We start from the raw sequence: 21,160 nt of genomic DNA on the forward strand, positions 1-21,160 counted from the left end.
GTGTTGTATTTGGCAAAAGTCCCTCCAGCAGCCTTGTGCAGTTGACAGAATTGAGCTTATCTGAAGACTTTGTAACCTCACTAGGAAGACATAAATTTCTAATACATACATAATTGGAATTCAGTAACTTGATAAGATTAATTATCAACTGTATGGTGAAGTCAGACACCAGTAATAGGGTGTGAAGAGTACGTCTGCTTGCATCTGTATGGAGACAGTTTTGAGATTTTGTGGTGAGAAAGCAGTGAGAGGGATACAGCATTAGTGCCTCACAAGCGTCTGCGTGTCTGTTCCATCTATTATCAAAGGTGCCACAGAACAGTGTGTGTGGAACATTCAGCTCAAAATGCTCTGAAAAGCAGCACCAGTCTGTTCTCACCGCTCCACGACCTTCTCCGCCAGACGCCTTTCACATTTGTATAATAAGCAAGTCCCTATACTTTTCAGGAGAAGGTTCTAAAATGATTTTTTTGTATCCCTGTTCAAAATTTGTTCAGAAAATACCACGTCAACAAATGAGAATGCAGTGGATGAGTATACTAGTTAATCTAGTTTATCTTTCACCAATTCAAGGTGAACAGATGTTGATTCACAAAGGAAATTATTTGGACAGGGTGGCTCACATATCACAGTATATAAGAACAACACAGAGAAAAGATATAAATGGTAATAATAAATTCAAAATAAGTAGCAAAATTAGTAAGAGAATCTTCTACAGCATAGGTGTCATACATACTGCCCGGGGCCGCATCTGGCCCTGCAAGACCTTTAATTTATATTGTTATTGTTAATATTGTTAATTTTCTGCGGTGTTTATCACAGCAGCGTCTCCAGCGCCTCTGTACGTGGAAGTACGTGAAGACTTGTCTCTTTCCAAACGCTCTTAAAGGACGATCGTTTTGACTGTTGACCGTGACACCCTCATCAACAAAATGTCAAAAAATAGAAAAGTGGAGCCGAGTGCAGGATTTTCCAAGAAAAATTGACTTATTCCTATTTGCATACAAGATAATGTTAAAACATTGTGTTGAAATTGCATTTTTTCAGTTTCAGGTTGTTCATAATATATAAGAAAGAGTTAATCAATTAAAAAAGATTTCTGTAATAGATTTGTGTTTCTCTGCACAAATATTTGAACTTATTGTTATTTTTGGGGTTTATATGTCATGAGTTTTTTGATCTGGCCCTTTAGGTAGGTTGGACACGGCCCCCTGGATCAAAATGAGTTTGACACCCCTGTTCTACAGATTAGGCACATACTGAGTAGTTAACATAAGGGGTTAATTAAACATGAAAAAAGCTATAGTTTAGTTTTATTAAATAATTTTTTCAGACCCAGAGTTTGTTTTCATATCTGACAGTTTCGACTGCTCACCCGCGGTCTTCCTCAGAGCGGTCATGTGATGTTGCTGTGATGTGTCTGGTCAGCTGATTTAAGCAGGTTTTGGCAATCTCTTCTTACCAGTGGAGGCAAGACGACAGCACCATCTCCAATCCGACTCTTCAGGACAGTATCCCAGGTGTGTGAGAGTAAAAAAGCCCCCTCGTTCCGGATAAAAATATCAGGTATGAAAAGAAACTTTTGTAGAATCTAGTAGAATCAAATAAAAAGAAATATTACTTTACTTACATTCTCTTTCTTCATCTTCTTTGTTGCTACTGACATGTTTCACAAAAGATGTCTTTCCTTTGAAAATGAGCTAAATGTTTTGCTACTCTTGCACCATGGCAGCTCAGACCAGGAATCACACCACCGGGATATTGCCTTAATGTTTTTTTCTACATGTTTACTACTTTCTACTAGGGATGTAATGATATCCAAATCTCACAGTTTGATATTATTATGGTATGCATCTCACAGATATTTATTGTGATATTTTGAAGAGGCTAATATAATTGTAGATGGACCAATTTTTTGCTTTTAAAATACCTTGGCAATATTTTGGTGTGAACTATTTCCATCATAATCCCCAGAATTAAAACAAAAAACATATATCTTCATGTTGTCTGAAATGAATCATGGGATATGTAGTTTCCAATGTTCATAAGCTGTTGCTACTAAAAACCATGTATTTAAGCAAAGGAACTTGTAATTACCTCCGCCAAGGAGGTTATGTTTTTGCCGGCGTTTGTTTGTTTGTTTGTTTGTTTGTCTTTTAGCAACATAACTCAAAAAGTTATGGACTGATTTTGATGAAATTTTCAGGATTTGTTGGAAATGTGAAAAGGAAGAACTGATTTCATTTTGGGGGTGATCCGGAAGAAATCCTGGATTCTGGATCACTTTGAAATTTTAGTTAACATTGTGGTAAATGGGGCCAAAAATTTTGTTTCTCAATATCTCGGTTAATTATTGACCAAACCCCATGAAATTTGACTCAGGGATGGACAATGGGATCCTCTTTCATATTCCAAAGGCTGATCCAGATCTGATCTAGAAGACTGATTTTATCGCAATTTATATAAAAAATGGGGGTAGTCCTTGGCGGAGGTCTGCGCTCTCTGAGTGCTTTTCTAGTTAGATATATTGTGACAGTCCACGATATTATTGTGAGACTTTTGACGATATAATATCACAGTATTTTGGTTATTGTGACATCCCTACTTTCTACACTTGATAAATATATATAGACTATATCTCTCTTCATATATTTGTCTTCTGTAAGTATATAAATAAATAAATAAATAAAACTGAATGAGTTGGTATGTCCAAACTTTTGACTGGTAGTGTAGTCCTGCTCAACACAGACATTTTCCCAGCTACTTCTTCTTACATATTACAGGAGAAGCTAAAATTATTCCCTCCTTTGATGTTGATGTGTACTTTATGACATTATTTGTCCCCATCAAAGCGCAATCTGGGAGAACTATGAAAATAAGAACATGGCTGTGTACACACAAAACTAAACTATTAGAAGTTACTGAGGTTGTTAAGGGCCAATGTATTTTCTGAGCCTGAGTGCATAGCAGATCACAATCTACATGCATAAGAAAAGACTTCAAATGTTGTGTAGTGGAAAGTGTTGAATAAAATGTCTGAGCTGGATTTTCATGTTGCTCTCAGCCTTTGGAGAAGCACATCCAAACAGATAATGGAGGACCTTGATCTCTGCGGCAATCACAGCCAAAGCAGTTACAATCATTGCACAAGCCAAGGGCAGCCTATATTCAAACTGGGACTTTCCTCCAAGACTCACATCATAAAGTTCAGTGCGTATGAGATGGAAGTCTGAATGTGCTTTTCTGTTTCCAGGAAAATAGATTAGAAACCAGACAAGAAATGCAGCAAGTAAATAAATGCACTGGAAAAGTATTATCCACACAACACAACTCAACTGTCAAATATATATCTTGATTTGAGTAGATTTAAAGTTCACTATGTAATTTTTCTGGTAGGCTTGTCCATCATATTGTTGTCTCAGTGAAGTAGTAGTCGTTTTGCCTGAAATGCCTCACAGCATTGAAGTCATACATCATATCATATAATTTCAGGTGTGATTACCAAAAAAAAAATCTTCCTGTGAAAGGGTTCGCCTCTCCATAGATTTGACCTGTAACTTGATCTGGTAGCGTCACCTTTCTCTATGGAGAAAGGTTACACGAGCACCATCACTTTCCAATTTATTTTCAAGGTTGTTGTAATAAAATGTTTCTCATTTGAACTAAAATTATTGGCCAATTGTGAGTCAAAATTGAATTCAAATCTTTCATTTCCCATTTTCAGACTTTCAGACCAGATTTTCTTCAAATGGTCAGGATACTTTTCCATTATCCATGCACCTAAATAAAAATAATAGTATGAATTCAGCATTTTAAAGAAGAGATGTTACACTTCTATCAGGTAACACATAATGTATTTAGAAATGAAAATGCTATATTTACTAAAAACAATGTATTAATATGTTAATAAAAACATCCAGTTTTGTATGTCCCCCCTCCCTTTGCTCTCCAAGCTAAATCACTCCCTCTTCAGAGCACTATCACAACACAATCAGAGTGTATCCCACTAATTAAACTACTGCACATCAAATCAGGCTTGTGAAGTCATTGTGTTTTGTTTTGTATCCTGTTTTTATGTATTTATGGAAAGTTTTTTGTGCAGGTGCATGGATTTAGGCTTGTGGGCTGAGCATTGGACAGACTTGTGCTGCTAACTGTAAGACCGCTAAATTACTAAAACATGCCTGGATGACATATAAAATCTCCTCAGGCATGTTTTTGATGAGGGCAAACTGTTATAACATGGTAGAAAGCTCAAAAAAGTTGATTTAAGCTCATCTGGATAAACATATTTTCAGTTTTATCGTTTATATATTAAAATACCATCAATCCATTGTTTCCATAGCAACATAAAACCATTTTATTTTGGTCACAACTCATTAATATGATTATCTTGTGCGCTCCTGTCTGTATCATCCACAAGAAGCTAAACCAGTGATAATTTAGTCAGGCACCCCTCTGAGCCATCTCCTGGGGTCCTCCGTCTCCGCAGCAGCCACCCATCCACATATTCTGCCCCAATTGGTGCCACTTAATTATTCGTATTCTCACATTGATTAAGAGCAGTGGATGTTCCAGTTGAAATATCAGCGTTGTAAACCACATGAGGTCTTCTGTATTCTTACACCTGCTGCTGGGGTGAAGGCTGTACTGAGAGCATTATAATGATGTGTGGGAGCGGACAGGAGCAGAGCAGGCATGGGCCCTGTTCCTTTTCGGCCTAATGGGGTCTGTGTCCACTGTCTGATTAATTAAACATCGCCTTGAGGTCAGAAAGTCACAGAGGAGATGCGATTTATCATGGGGCAGTGTGTAATGGAGTGTGGCTCTACTGCAGAGTCGCTCATTAACAGTGATAAACTTAGTGAATGTGTCCGAAGCTCGCACTGTTCTACAAGACAGGGGCTCTTCAAATGTGTGGAGGAAAGCGAGTGGAATCCTAATGGTCTCCTTGAAATCTGTCATATTTTGTAATAATGATGTATTGGTTTTATATAGATAGCACTTTTCACGCAATGTCGCTTTAAAATTGGATGCAGTATTCTTTCACATGCCAAACTCGGAGGTGGTAGGCTGCCCTGGGGTAGACTGATTGATGTGTGGCTGCCGATCTGCGCCTACAGCCACTCCAATTGTCACCCATCACTCAAATACCATATTCTTTATAGGGCAAGGTGGGTAAGGTGTCTTGCCCAAAGACATAAGAAAAGAATGCACCAGTCGGAGTTAGGACTGAACTGCCAACTTTTGGATTTATGTGCAAAGTAAACACAAACAATATAACTATTTAGGTGTATTATGTAATTTGTATGTGTGCATGTGTGTGTGTGTGTGTGTGGTGTGTGGGGGGGGGGGGGGGGGGGGGGGGGGGGGGGGGGGGGATATACATGTATCAATAATATCTATTTTTATTGCAAAAAAATGCAATAAAAGTATGTCATGTGATGTCACTTGCTAATTAGATCATTTTAATGCCATACTGTGGAAGCTTCCAAGCAAAGGAATAAAATCTGCATGCAGACCCTCCTCCAGAGAAGTTACTTAGTTCTTGGTAATGTAAAGAAATATACAGATCAAAGGATCTGTAATGGCAAAAGATTATGACTTACTGGCAATCATAGTATGTGTTATACACCAGCCAAATCTTCAGACCAAATATGGTGGGCTACAAATCACCATGAGTCTTTCTGAATACGCCAGGGTAGATTGTATTGTATTGCTGATTCTAGTTAGACACAGTGTGGATGCAGTATGAGTCAGATGAGTGTTGCTTTGTCCTGGAATCACAGAATTCTTAGTTTCGTGTGTTAAAAATGTATTTGTTCTTTTGGTGTATTTTGAAGAAGAGTGTGTGATGCAACTGTTTCAACAAATCATTATTAGAAGTTGGTGAAATAATGTGAGATTATCTGAAAAGGGCATTCGGAAGTTTTTCATTCAGTTTGATGTGTTGTACAAGAAAACATGTTCTAAAATTAATTCATTTTCTTTTTTCTTGTTATAGCTTTAGAATTGCAATGTCAATTCATCTGATATGCTTGGGATGGCAGCCACTACGCTAACTTGCAAAAAGTTTGATATAACTTTAGATCTCTGCTACTTTTCAGTGATTCTGGGGGTGTTCTACATGTATGTCTACAGGCGGAATGTTCACCAGTGACCATGGGGACACAATGCACACATTAGTAAAAACTGTCAAATAAGTTTTAAGATTGTCTGATTTAATTGTGCAAAATCAGCTCACTTGTTGTAGTTTCAGCACATTCAGTTCTTTGGTCAGACTGTGTTAAATTAAAGTTTAGATTAATGTCTAACAACCAGGGAATGTTGATGAAATCTACTGTATCAGTCAGCATTACGTCATATCACACTGTGTCCTTGGGCAATACACTTGGTCAACTGCGCCTGTATGTTTTAAATCATTATTTATGAAGCTTTGTTTGTTGCTTCAGTGAGACATCATTTTGACACTGACTAAAAAATTTGAGTGTTTGAAGTGGAGGTCTCCAAGAAAGACAGGGTGAGAATGTTTTCCCATCATGTCTTGTGCTTTTGTCTTTGAATGCAGAGTCGTGACCTCCCTGAGCATGTTGCCGTTCGATTCCTGCCATTTCCTGTGGTGTCCCGCTGTGTTGAGTGGGTGTGACTGCTGCACACTGCCCCCCACTGGGCGCTGTACAGCTCTGCAGCCCCACGGTGCCGCACCCTGCTGGAATATCAGAGCATCTGTCCCCCCTGCGGCTCCCCTTTCTATTCGCACAAGGCCATCTCCCTCCAGCACAGGCATTTTTCAAAGACTGGGAATACGCAGTGGGAATACATTATCAATGCATCCACAGCAACACCTAGGAGGCCAGTATCAACTATTCTCAAGCATCGCACTAATACACTGCACATTAAAATCTGATCATTATGAATTTTTAAACATGACTCAGTTTAAGCAGGAGTTTATTACACTTGTGTACTGACCTGAACCATATCTCAGAGAAAGGCGAATTAAAAAACACGAACAACCCGTAAAAGAATAAACTTGAGAAACTGCTATTTAATGTAACCAGGGAGGAAATTGGCAAATTAAATACTCCAAATATCTTAATTGAGAAGTTAATTTCAGAAAATTGTACTTGATTGAAACTGTAATTGAATGTAATTATAACCACGCAATTGTTCTCCATTACCACGAGTAGAGTACAAATCCAAATAGTCATCAATGCTCTCTTGTCTCACTGTTCTCTGCTCTTCTCTGTACCGATAAACACAATCATGCTAAAAGAAATTACTTTCAGTTGTTTTGTTTTGTTTGTTTTTTTTTTTTTTTTTTTATGGATACTAAAGGCATATTATGTATTTAACTGTTCTGGTGTCTATTTGGTAGTGCATGTCTTTAGTATACATTTTCAGTATATAACAACACCAGCTTCATCTAAATTGCAATGCAGTCCTTTGGGAAACTTGTACTAAACTTTGAACTTGTAGTTTGGGTTATCCACTTCAATAGAAACTGTTCTTAATGACACAGAACAAAACGTACTTAAGTAAGTATTTTTCTAGAAGGACTTGCCCCTTCTGTTTTATTTCTGTATAATTCTTCAGTTCAAATCTTGACCCATCTGCACATTTCTGTTTACAATGGAACAAATGTAACACATCAAACCCTGTGACGCCCTTAAAATGAAATTCCCTCTTTTGTCCTGACAGAGCTTTGGCTGAATCTGCTGATTACATGGTTGAAATTGTTTTGACAAAAGAGGAAATTGGTTTCTTCATTATTCATTTCCACGGGGACACAGCAGGTCTGTGGTGGTCACGACACAAGGCCTAGTGAGCGTTTACATGTAGTGCAAGAAAATATGATAAAAGGAGCAGTGACGCACACCACACAGTCCCTGTTGTATCACAAAAGAAAGTATAAATATAGCTCCTTGTTCTTGTTGTGAGAAATGCAAGTTAATTAGAGGACGTGCCAAAACACAGACACCTACAATTGTTTAGAAGTACTTTGTACCCTGGCTGCATATTGATCAGCTCAACTAAACACTGCAAAACTTTGCCCCTCTCTGGTTTCAGGGGCCATTAAAATCCTGTTCACTCGACTGTTTAGCATAAGTGTGTTTTTTTTTTTTTTTTTAGATTTTCTTTTTTTGCCTGTATACATTGTTACTTCATGAACCATTGACGTCAGCTTTTTTTCCTCCCACTCAGTGTCTATGGGGAGCTGCAGAGAGATGCTTCAGCAGCTGCTTAACAAGCCTATCACCTGTATTTGTATTTCTATCATCTTATGTCATATTGTATTTATTTATGTTTATTTATTTATAAGTATTAATTGTGTGTAGTAAAATATATATTACTACTATTACAGCTGCAGAATACTATAAAAGTTGCAATAAGTATGTATATTCAATTAAAATGATGATTATTATTTCAGCAATTATGTGATTGCTCTGACTGGAATGTTCAACAGTGTGACATTAAACAGATTTACTTTACAATTACAGGTAGTTTTATGACTCCAAAATACTTGAACAGGCATTTTGACTGTGAGTGGGGTTGCCTCTCCACAAATCTGATCTGTATTTTGCTCGTTTGGTCTTCATGAAGATTTAAAGGTTCAACACCATACTGTGAAATATTCCACACAAAACAATAACATCTCCATGAAGAAAAGCATCTGACAGACCCTCTGCCAGAAAAATTACAGAAAAATCATGTATTTATTCTGGTCAGATGATACTAAATCTCAATTAAAGAAAAAAAAAAACATTGTTAAGACTTTTTAAAAAGTTTAACTTGAGGGAGTTCATTCTAACTTATGATCTTGAGTTTCTAACAAATAACTGCAGGTAAACCAAGCCCTGAATTTTTCAAAAGCACAACGGCGCTAACCACTGACAATAAATCTGGCGTGGCAGCTTCCGAGGGGGTTTATTTTGTTGAGAAATGCCACCTCCACTTATTACCAGCACATTTATCACCTGCACACTGAATGAATATTGACTTGGGCTGAAATAATAGCTTAGCAAGCACAAGTCTGGCCCATTCACAAGGCTGCTCTCTCAGACACAGACTCATGAGTGCCACAGAATCCTTCATGCGATCATTTCATTTCCTGCTTCTTTCCAGACTCACTTTATGCAGACTTGCTCTACGTGTGGCAATACAAACTCGACTCTGAATTATGTTAGTGGAAGGTAACTACAGTAACGCTTCTACAATATAAGTATTTATTTATTTATTTAAAAGGATATTACAATATTTTCTGATCTATGTTATAATGTAAACAACAAACTCTGCATATTTAGGCTGAGCTTTTCTCTCAAACTGAAAATGCTCTGTTCCACCTTGTGACATCATGAGGTAATACAGGAAGTGCACCACTGTGTTAAATTCCATACACCCTTAATATAATCATTTGGATTGTTTCAAACTTGGAATTGCCCATTTCTACTGAACTAAAGGTAAAAGGAGCTGTTAACTCAAAAACTACTTGATGATGTCACAAGGTGGAACAGATCATTTTGACTTTGTAGGATTACTCAAACATGAATGAAACAAAACACAACTCCAGGTATGTTTTTGAGGATGTAACATAAAAGTTAACAAGAGTACATTTTGAGTAATGTCGGAGCTTTAAGTATTTATTTCGCTATAATAAGTAACAGTAGGAATGTTTTCGGCAATAGTAGTTGGAAAAAGAGTGTAATATGCAACATTTTGAGAATTTTTCTCTCTTCAAAAGATATATTTTGTTTTCAGTTGTTAACTCAAACTCATTTTGAAACCCAGAAAGATGAAACCCACAATTTAGTAGCCAAGGTAAGTGGGGAATGTGTAGTAGTAGGAAATGAGTTAAGTTTACTAGCAAACACAACAGCAGTATTCATTCACTTTAGTACTGTTGTAGATAAACAGTGTAGAAAAGGTGGGTCAAGTGTCTCCCAAAGACTACTGCTTCTCCACCCTCTCTGGATTAATATTTCACACACGCCTCAGTGACAAATCAGAGGTGGGAGGAAGTTTCCAAAGCAGCCACAGCACAATAAATATTCAAGTGTTTCTCTTGGAACTTCTCCAATGTAGCAGTGCCTCTGTTCACTGTCAGAGGAGTGCTCACGTGCCATCGCTCTCCCTCTCTCTCTCCATGTCTTTCTCCCACCATCTCTCTCTCCCTCTGTCTCCCTCTCTCCCTCCTTATCTCTCCCCTCGTCCTCCCATCTCGTCTGCTGCACCATCTGTGGAGTGGGAGTGTGCGGGGCGCCTCCTGTGCACTTTTTCACTCCCCGATGTGGTTTAAACCTCGCAGTGCAGGTGGGGAAACTGTGTCAACCAAAAGGACTTTAATAATTACACACAACTTTCTTAGTGATATTTTTAGGAATGATCAGTAATGGCTTAGATTAATTGTTTAGCTGCAGGACTAGTGTGATGCTTTCATACATTTATAAAATAGCATATGGAATATGGTGTAAATAAAACTTTGAATGCTGTGGATATGGAATGACATTTATGCATTTTATTTTATTATACTGATTTATCCCGGACGTATAACCATGAATTATGCTCATGTTCATTGTTTCTTTTTGTAGGTCATAAATGTACGTGCAAATAGTGGCCTTGCCTTTGTTGCATGTGTTCTGTGGCAAACAAAACTGATTAAGCATTTACCTTTGAACTAGAATGTGTGGGATGGTCAGTTTGTTGAAATCCTGTCCCTCACTTTCCCACTGTTGTTGTGTTGTTTTCAGTCTCACAGTGCAAAGGCTTGCTCTCAGGAGAAGACTTTACACAACAGCTCTTTCATGCTTTAATGTGGAAGAGCAGTGAGCATGAGTGTGGTAGCCTCACACGTAAGAGGAGCAGCATATTCACAACGCATAAGAACTCTCCATTACACAGACAACCCAAACGTTCCCTCTGCAGCTGCAGGTCTGTATCTGACAAGTCCAGCCCTAACCAGCACCAGAGCTATTGATCGGAGTCAGTCACTGCACTGACATCCCACTCTGATGGATAATGGGAAAATCAGTGTGAAATATTGTGTGTGATTGTCGGGCTTTCGGTTCAAACACAACTAAATTGTTTCTGAAGACAACTGGGAGCATGTGATTAGTTGTTATTTTTTTCTTGAAAACATTTCAAGTATGGGGTAAAAGTTGCCCATTTGCCATGAGTGTGGCACAATGTGTGGCGTTGATAGGTTTTTTTGAGTGCCCGTAATATTGAATGAGACATAACAAGGCTGATTCTCATCACATAAAGGGCACTACAGCCTCACAGTGGGCTTTGGAAATGTAGAGGACATAACACACATCCTGTTTACTCAAGTGAAAGACAATAGAAGCCCTCAGTGTAAAATTGTCTTTATTCTCATCACTGAGTAACTATTTTCAACCTGCAAGCACTTTATGATAATGATATTGTTTAGTCAGTTTCTGTGGTTCTATGTTCATGTTGAACATGAATGCAGGCCAGATTGGCACATTTAGCCTATGAGACCTATATTAGTTGCAGGTTACACACAGAGGCAGTCAGGCTACAGGAGGAGGAAATACATAGGTGTTAAACATTAGTTTTGAGGCAATGACCCAAAACATTGAAATTACACCACTGAATAAGTAATTTATTACATGTCAGTTCTATTGAATACTTCTTTCATTTTCATACACAAGCTCAAACCAAAGGACCAAAGTCCAGATCTCAGACCAAGGTCCAAAACCCACGACTTACCCTAGACAAGGAGGTCACCTGCCAAAATAGTCACTGCACCTGACACCTTGAGTGATGGGCACAAGACACCTGCTGCAGACACTGCCAGGTCCAATGTCCATCTTTAAAGTACACAGATGATGCTCTGGCAAAAAACAATCTGATGGTCATAGTGTCACAAGTTCAGTTTAGTTTATTTCGCTCAACAAAATTAAACAGGTCGTCTCACTCAGAAAAATCAAATCAAATACGGGACCAAAAAGGCATAGGCTCTCAAAGAGACATGAGACCTTTAATATTGCCTTATACTGCATATATTTGTAGTTCCCTACTGTTACAATACCAAGTTATAGTTGTTATTCCAGTTAGCTGGATGGACTGTCTCATTAATATGTGTGAGGTCAAATGGAACAAAAAAAAGGCTGTATCTGTATCAATATTGCAATATAGAAAATTTCACTGCATTTTGAATTCTGATCATTCCATAAACCCTCATGTTGAGAGAAGATCTGCCCTGACAATATTACATTTCCTTTAAATAACAGATCGCCCTTCATTTGATCAAATGTCCACTAAAGCAGCAGAAAGTCTATGGGAATGATACCACAAGACTTATCGATTATGAAAAGCCTGATATCTCCAGCCACTTCAAAATCAATATTACTAAGCTATCTTATATTTATCTGTATAATGCCTGCAGTTAGCCAATCCTTTCACTTTAGAGGTCAAGGATCAGGATTCATCTCCAAACTATTTAGTGGCTAAACCAGAGACTGGAGAATGGCTTTGGATGCAGTGGTCATAATTAGGAAATGCGTTGCACAGGGACACAGGCATGCTCCCTCAATGAGTTATTGATTAGGGCAGAGTGTGAATCAGAGAGACGTCTGCACTCAGGAATAGAATGCCACAAAGCATGCAAGAAAAAGTAATCTGTATTCAAGTAAAATACTACTAATAAAAAATATTAGTTGGTATACTATGTTACCACCAAATGTTATTTATTTTACCTTACTTAGGGCTAGAATGATTTGTACCTTGTTGCAACTGCTACTACTGTTTTTACTATGCTGTTATACAAGCATTACCACTACACCAACCTCCAATATAATTTTGAGTGCCTCTACCTAATTACTACTAAGACTGCCAATGAGAAATACAATGCATTTACAATATATATTTTAGAATAGTCTGTTATGTATCTAGTTTCCCACACACTGCCAGATCCATTGCAGAGGGGTGAAGCTGGCGGTGCAGAGTGGGACAGCCCGTGCAGGACTCAGCGGATAATGAGCAGTGTGTGATGTGTGCTGCAGGGGCCAGAGCGGGCTTTGTAAGGGAAGCCCCACTCAAATACAGCAGGAATCCGCCGCCATTGTTCCCCGCTCTCTCCAGCCCCACTGCGCTTTGAGAGCATTTTACAGATTTCAGAACATCATGCAGTAAAAAAAAAATCAGGTGACATGGAGCTTTACTGGAATGAGGTTGAAGAAAAAACTGTTCACAAATAATTGCATAGTTTTCAGTGTTTTGTGAAAACTGTATATTGAGTTGTCAGCATATCAAATTTTGAATATAATAATAATAATAATAATAAATAATAATAATAATATTTAATACTGACAGACGTCAACAGAATTTTCTGAGTAATACAATTTTATTTTAGATGCACTCTCTAACCCAGTGGATATAGTTTTAAGTCCTTGGGCAAGACATTCAAGTAACTATGAGTGAACCAGGAGAGTTATTTTTCTATGTCTGCTTTGTCATAATGAACAATTGGAAATCCGTAAGCTACCGTAAATTTGTTGACCTTGTTTGTGAGAGTTTTTGGGGAAAATCCTTCTACGTACTCAATCATAGAAAGACATTTCACAGTCTTGTATATTTGATATGAATATAATTATTCTAGCTGAACTCGATATAGAATTGTGAATAGCAACATAACTACAGAATGTTGATTTCCAAGGAACAAAAGAATACATTTTCACATGGTTAAAACTGAGAAGCATCTTGTGTGGGACGCTGCTAGTTTGTATGCACAAGTAGTAACTGGGAGACTGCCGAGGACATGATGCCGTGACCTTTGCTTCCACAACAATATGTAACGCACTTGTCACTGCTGCTTTACAAGAGCCCGACTACTCCTGTGATGTAGCCACGCTTAAGCAGCTAGACTACATACAGTTCAATAGCATAAAAAGGAAAGTACAGTTATATCAGCTGTGTAATTCAAAACGTGTGTGCCAATATATCAGGCATTAATTACGAATTAGGTTTAGTCATTACATTATAGATTTATTTATGTATGCATAATCATCTATACAGTTCCTAATACTTACCTAGTGTGGTGAATTTACACACCAATAATAATAATAATAATAATAATCACTATAACCATTAAACAGACTAAAAACATGACTACTGGTGTCTTCTAGGACAAAAAGTGGCCCAATTAAAGGTGCACTGTGTAACTTTTATGACGGATGGTATGCCACCTGATTCTTCATGGATACTTAGCCTGGAATATCCCTCAGCGTGGCATTAAACTTGACTAACTTATTATTTATATAAAATATGTATTCCATTTTGGGTGTTTTATTTCCTAAAAGCACCACAAGGCCATATTGCAGGTTATTTGCTTGTTTCCATGGAGATAAGTGTAATGCCACACACTGGAACATCCAGTTAATGCAATAAGAATCTCCATGGAGACAAGCTCCCTCATCACAAGTCACATAGTGCACATTTAAAGTATGGTGAATAAATCAAAATCTGAGATTATAAACATTAAAAAAATACAGTTGACTTATAGCTGTTCTAAAAGTGTAGCACTATATCAAGTGATGACTGTCATTTTTGCAGGTGGTGAAACTGATTTGTTCATACTGTAGTTTAAGTTTCCCTTAGTGTACTTTTCTGAAGGAAGCCTGCATATTCTCTAAAGTACTGCAGGGGAGTAGTTTGTACTTGATTTAGTTGTGTCAGTGAGGGTCAAACATAATGCCTGCCTTTGCCTGCTGCTAAATCGGTCTAAACACACGTAGCGCTCCCAGCTGCTGCCTGGCGGGTGTCACAGCTCAGAGCGTAGGATGGGCCAGTGCAGCTGATATGACATGTAGATGGAGGCTTACAATAGCACATTACCACAGTGATCTTTGGGACAGCATGGACCACTGCTCCTATTGGCCTTTTACCCATTTAAGTAGCACACTCTATCTGCTGTGCGCACTCAGGCTAAAGAGGCAGATGCACTGAAATCCCTGCTTAGAAATGTACATCTACCACAACCGCAAGGGATGCAAATTCTTCTTCTACAGGCAAATTTCTCATTACTTTTTCTGACAAGTATTTGAATGTCTGTATGGACTTAATTTCATGCTTGACCTGGATTTTGACATAGATGCACAAGCAGAAATTGTACAGTAGAAATGACTTTTTGTCTTTGGTTTCCATTTAAAATAGTTTCTCCTTTAATAAAAATGTACATGGGTCAAAGGCTGTTCTTTTAAAAATAAATGGTATGATTTCTGATTCGTAAAAGATGTTGAACTATATTTAAAATGGATAGTTAAAAGGTGCACTATGTAACTTTTTGGATAGGGTTCCGTCACCTGCTTGTTTCTATGGATATGCCACTGCTCTGCCTGAAATGTTCCACAGTATGACGTTAAACAGCTCTACCTTACATTTATTCAATTACAGGTGAATAAATACTCACAGGCATTCTGACTGTGTGCAGGGTTGCCTCTCCACAGATCTGACCTGTAACTTGGTCTGGTTTGGTCTCCATGGCGATGGTTTGATACCATACTGCAAAACATACCAGACAAGCAATAACATCTTCATGGAGAAAAGCATTTGACGGACCTTCTACCAAAAAAGTTCCACAATGTACCTTTAAAGTACCTATATTTGGAGAAAAGGGTTCGAAAAACTGAGAAATTGGTTCTTATTCTTCCTGTATATAAATCCTGCTACACTTCTATAGTTAATCAGATCATGGGCCCAAGAAAAATAATTCAATGCAAATTCACTATAAATGTTTAGATAACCAGAGCTCATATTTATTAATTTGATAACACGCCGGAGACGATTACACACTGTAAGCGATATCCATTTCTGAGCCATTTTGAATCCCCATCACATAAGCAGCACAGCTCAAGCATGAAAACCTATTATCAACTGAATAATGCAAGTTGATTTCTTCATTTTATTTTTCTCAAAGTATTTTTTTTTTACATTTTAACTTTGTATTATAGTGAAAGCAACATTACAACATGACAATTTATTGGTTAAAAAATTGGCATTTAGTATTCAACTACAGCATACGTGGGTCATTACTTTACATTTTTTAAATTGTAAACCACACTATTGATTTAAAATGGCTTCATAATACTTTTTATTGTGGCAAAATGCTTATGGAAGTACAGTGGGCGGAGACAGGGGGAAGGTGAAAACTGAAATTCTAAGCACTCGCGCCTTGAATGCAGGAGATTACTGCATTACTCAAACGTCCATGGATCAATCGGGATACAGCTCTGAGCAAACTAATGATGAGGGAACACCATTACAACAAGCTCATAAAAGTCGATTTTACATAATATATACCTTTAATATTACCCACAAAATCAATGGTATTAAATTAAATAATCATACACATAGCAACACATACTGTACTAGATGTTGGTGGTTAGTTCCAGCGTACCAGAGGGGCTGTAGTGACTGATGTGGTGCAATGAAAGCCAGACTAAAACAGAGCCTCCAGGTGTGCTCCGTGTCACCATGGCGTCAGTGGAGCGTGAAAAGGGCTGAGAGGAGCAGGAGGAAGAGGAGGAGGAGGCCAGGGCCGCTGTGTCTGCTGCCCGAGGTGAGAGAGGCTCCGTACTGGTCCAGCAGCTGAAGGGCCACACCGTTAGTCCAGCCAAAGCCAAGCTATGCACACACAAACACATCAAAGCAGGTGAGCACAATAGCATGGAAGAATAACAGGCAGAGGCTTACAAATGAGCTCCCTTTTTGGTGGTCATAATCAAATGTCCCATAGTGCTGTGTATTTAAGAAAATATAAAGACTAAACACAATATAACAGTTTAAATCAAATTCTTTATTTTGGCACAAAATGAATGAAATGTCGTATTTACTTATAAATTTGTTAATGCATCCAAAGGGCATTATTGGGCAGTATAATGGAGAATAGAGACTACTGAGGAGAGCTACATTTAGTTCTGGACTTAAATCTATAATATAGTTTTATAATGCGGTAGTTACTTTAAGACCAATAGATTTTTAGTCCTGATTAATTGTAAACAATCAAATCTAAGTTCAAAAACAATAAAAACATATTGAAATTCTTGGCAGTGTATACTAAATCTTTCACTACTCAACTGAAATAAAGTAGATTTTGATGTAATTCACATTTAATGGCTGGGACCTGGAGGAAAATTAACATGTAACAAAATTCAAAGTGTGCATTCCACACTGTTCTAACTAAATTACTGTGGATATGTACCAAAGACAGAATGTCACATCCAAACTCAGCCGAGCAGCAAAATGAACAAATGGTCTTATTTGAAATGAGATGACACGAAATGGAAGATAGTACATTAGCATGCAAATAAAGCAGAGACAAAGTGACAAACAAGTTCTGGACACAAAACACATGCAAAGTACCTGGACTTCATACTCCCCTCCACCGCCGGGTTTACCATCCCCATTCACATCATACTGTGGGAGGAAGAGTATTAGCCATGATACCACTGTACAAGACTCACATTTGAATTGCCAAGTTTTCTCACCTTTTCAAACATGGCTTCATACTTCGTGTACGCCATCCAGTTGGTGCGAATCCACTTCTGTGCCAAGTCCTCTGCAAGTTGTTTAGCATCTTCTGAAGGCACCTTAGATAAACCTGAAGATACAATATGGCTTTTTGCAGTAGTGGAAAAAGCAATTTTGTACTTCAGTTCAGACACACGGTATGGGCTAGCCAGCACATAGAGAAACACTTGCTTATAACACTGGCTTGTAGAATAGTAGTTCTTGTGATTATTAGCATTCTAAAATATACTTGTATAACATAATTAGTTTTTGTTTTTATACCGCAACATCAGTGTGCCATTGTGTATTCTTCCCAACAAACAGACAGTAAAAAGACTCTATGGTCAAATGAAAAATGCGTCACTAACAAAGATACTAACTGCGCTGCCAAATTAATTTTCGCAGAATGTGGTTGACCTGTTTCCAAATTGTTGTGTGTTCATTTGCTATAGATCAGGCTGGAGGCAAAACAGCAGAGAGCGCAGGAGAGGAGAGCTGGCTGCGGCAGCTGTGAGCCTGGCAGAGATCTCAGGGACAGGGAACAAGCGCTTGATGAGGACTGGAGGTGTTGGAACTAAAGCCAAACGCTAAATAGGAATAGTTTGCAATTATGGTTTGAAATAATTTAAAGGTGTACCATATATTAACTTTTCTGGTGGATGGCTTGACTTGAAATGTTCCACAATATGGCATTAAAGGTAACAATTTTTAATTGTTTTCAATTATAGATACATTAAGCTCTAAAAAATAGCAGTGAAAAACATGTATTTTTGCTGTACGGAAGGTCGCCTCTCCACAGATCTGACCTGTAACTTGGCATGATAGATTCACCTGCCTGTTCTCATGAAGACTCATATATTTAATGCCATGATGTGGAATATTACAGGCTATGTAATAACATCTCCATGGACAGAAGCAGGTGATGGAACCTCCAAACGGTTACATAATGCCCCTTTAATTTATATGGAATTTTCAGATTCCCAGAGATAGGTATCAAAAGACCAGCACATGGCACAATCTCATAAGGTTTTGACTGCTGGTAGAAACTCTAATGGTATGTCAGTTGGTGAAGCTGCAGATATAAGAGTCAAATGTATGTCTCGTCTTCCCTCACCCTCGATCAGCATATGTTGTAAAGGAGGCCAAGCATTGGGATAGTCCCACTGCTGTCCGGACTCCTTCAGTGATGTAGGGACTCCATTTGGGTACTTGAGAGCGCCACTCCCCTGTAATGCAAAGATACACACAGAGCTTCGTGGTGCGTCGGTGCCCTCTAGTGGGGATAAAAAGTACAACATCAGAGAAAATATAAAACATCTGACAGTGCACTAGAGGGATGGGGTTTGACAGCTGATGAAGAGAGGGATGGATCTTCTCCTCCCTCCATCACTGTGAGGACACTTACTAAAATGTTTATAGTGTTAGATGCTGAGTCACAGTGCGATGTTGTGCACTTCTGGACTCACATAACTGGGAGGATTCTGTGTCATATGAAAAACTAAAGGAAAAAAGGACATTCGTACTATTTTCACACTGAAATATGAAAATAAAAGTACACTTGTCATCACTTTGACTTCAGTACAATGTAGGCAATGTGGGTGAATACCCCACCAGTATTCCCAGCAATCTCCCATCCAAGTACTACCCAGGTCTGGCTTTGCTTAGCTTTTGAGATCTGACAAGATCAGGCTTTGACAAGCTGTTATGGCCACATGTTAAAGGAAAGCTCATAGATAAGAACTCAAAATGTGTGGTGGTATCAATCGCAATGCACAGAGAGTCTTAAATAGTGACAGGTAAAAACATATTCTGACAGCCAAAACAGCCAAAAAGTCCTGATTTCATTGTGGGGAAAAAAATATTATTTTAGCATTTTCTATGTAAATCTTTTTATATAATTCAAGTGACATCTATAAAAAAGTTGGACATTCTCTAAATTGGCAGGAAGAAGGACTGAGACCTAAATGGCTGTGCAGGATGACCAAAAGAGGCAAAGTGGTCATCCTAGAGGCATTACCAATATAACTGATATTATTATTAAATTATTTTAACATTACCGATATCCTTCACTTGAGACTTTTTCAAGTTCAAAAGTTCATACCAACCTTGAGATACTGCACTGCCCTGTGTGCCTTCTTCTCTTCAGGGTAGCACTGTGCCCAGAGAGGTGACAGGTTGGAGGGGTAGAATTCCAAACGTTTAGAACCTGTCTGCAAGTTGTAGTCAAACCACGCCCCCAGCTGTTCATCCCACAGCACTGCATCCATGGCACGTAGTCTGTTTTGTGCTGCCTGCTCATAAAGTGCTGCTGACTCATTAGAGCCTGTCACAAAAGCACACATGCTCCTTATATGAGATTATATAAGAGGGCTTTGTGTCGCAGAGCAGATTAGACTACTCACCCAGAATTCGGTGAAAAGAAGCCAGCGTCTTCTCAGTGCGGCACAGCAGGGCATTAAGGTCAGAGGGCACGATTTGGCTGGTGCGAGTGTCTTTGAGGGTGCTAGAGTTTTGACCTGTACTGTTCATGTACCAGCGAGAAGAGAAGTCCCAGCCAGACTCTGCTCCAGCTGTAATGTCCATCCACAACTGCTGCTTGGAATCTGAGTAGAATACACAGTTTTAGTTATTACAATTGTAACAAGACTAACTACCTTTACTTTCATTATGAGTTTCATGTTTTCATATATATATACAAAGTAACACTAGTTCTAATAATAGTAGATTGCAGTATAACTTCTGGTTTACTAATCTTTGTTGTTTTTATCCATGTATTTTAGTATCAATCTTTAACTGCATTTGAGAACAGCTGATTAGAACCTTATCTGTAGTGTATGCTCTAGCTCATCCTCTACTGGTGATTGCCAATCATTGCATTTGAGATCTTTTTATAGCTCTCTCCATGGTATAGCCAAACACAAATTTAAACAAAGTAATAAAAGCAACTTCTGCCTTAATAAAGAACTAAAATGGACACCATTCTGTTTTAAATGCAATATACAATATCAATAGGTCAGGTATCTGCATATTTATTCAACTATATATGCTCCACAAAGCCCAAGAAGAAGATGAAACCAGCCTCTAATCTATCCTTACCCTCTGTGAGTCCTTCAGCCAGCTCCAGATCATCTGTGTAGGACTCAGGTCTGGATTCATATCACATGGAGAAACATGTTTCAGTTTATATCATTCATTTTCTGAATATGTTTTGGATCATTTGAAGTCATTTGTTTTAGACACACCTTGGCAGTCCCACCTGGGCATCAAACCTGTTCAGTCTGTGCTTGTTGCCATTCACGCTCACCAAAACTGAGCGATTCTTCATCCAAAACAAGTATTCCTGATCCAGTCTGGGTAAAGCAGCCCTGACATGGAATACATAACAACCGCTTCATCATGTGAGTAGATATTGTTTTGCACAGTGTTGCTATGTGCACTACTGTACAATTTTGCACCATAAGAGCACAACCATGATGAAGATTTAAAAAGCATATCATTTAACATTTGCTTATTAGGAAAAATAAATAAGTATGATACAAAAAATGAACTTCTGAACAAGAGAAATTGTTTAGAAGTTCAAAAGGAACTAAGTGCATGAAATGTCTTCATAAAGGTTAACTTTATAAAGTATATA

The 21,160-nt window shown here is 38.2% G+C and overlaps 1 protein-coding gene across 3 annotated transcripts; it reads right to left on the reverse strand.

Moving 5' to 3' along the window:
• Positions 1 to 1,473: 1,473 nt before the first annotated feature.
• On the reverse strand, positions 1,474 to 21,082 carry treh (trehalase (brush-border membrane glycoprotein)). 3 transcript variants are annotated; one of them, XR_008631457.1, is made up of 10 exons: positions 20,769 to 21,082; positions 20,623 to 20,672; positions 19,929 to 20,129; positions 19,632 to 19,849; positions 18,641 to 18,752; positions 17,505 to 17,617; positions 17,380 to 17,433; positions 16,415 to 16,641; positions 15,428 to 15,519; positions 1,474 to 1,591 (listed from the first exon to the last, which is right to left on the reverse strand). XR_008631457.1 is itself a non-coding variant. In XM_055147775.1 (8 exons), exons 1-8 carry the CDS (start codon positions 20,849 to 20,851, stop codon positions 16,498 to 16,500), a joined length of 975 nt encoding a protein of 324 aa, XP_055003750.1. In that variant the 5' UTR covers positions 20,852 to 21,082; the 3' UTR covers positions 15,726 to 16,497. The 3 variants fall into 3 exon arrangements, 1 of the variants encoding a protein (XP_055003750.1); XR_008631456.1 differs by having other exon boundaries at positions 16,382 to 16,641; XM_055147775.1 differs by lacking the exons at positions 1,474 to 1,591; positions 15,428 to 15,519 and having other exon boundaries at positions 15,726 to 16,641.
• Positions 21,083 to 21,160: the final 78 nt, after the last annotated feature.

The sequence above is a fragment of the Boleophthalmus pectinirostris genome, unplaced genomic scaffold (genome assembly GCF_026225935.1).
Source record: "Boleophthalmus pectinirostris isolate CB_2022bp ecotype Guang Dong unplaced genomic scaffold, ASM2622593v1 HiC_scaffold_9, whole genome shotgun sequence".
Classification (NCBI taxonomy): domain Eukaryota; kingdom Metazoa; phylum Chordata; class Actinopteri; order Gobiiformes; family Gobiidae; genus Boleophthalmus; species Boleophthalmus pectinirostris.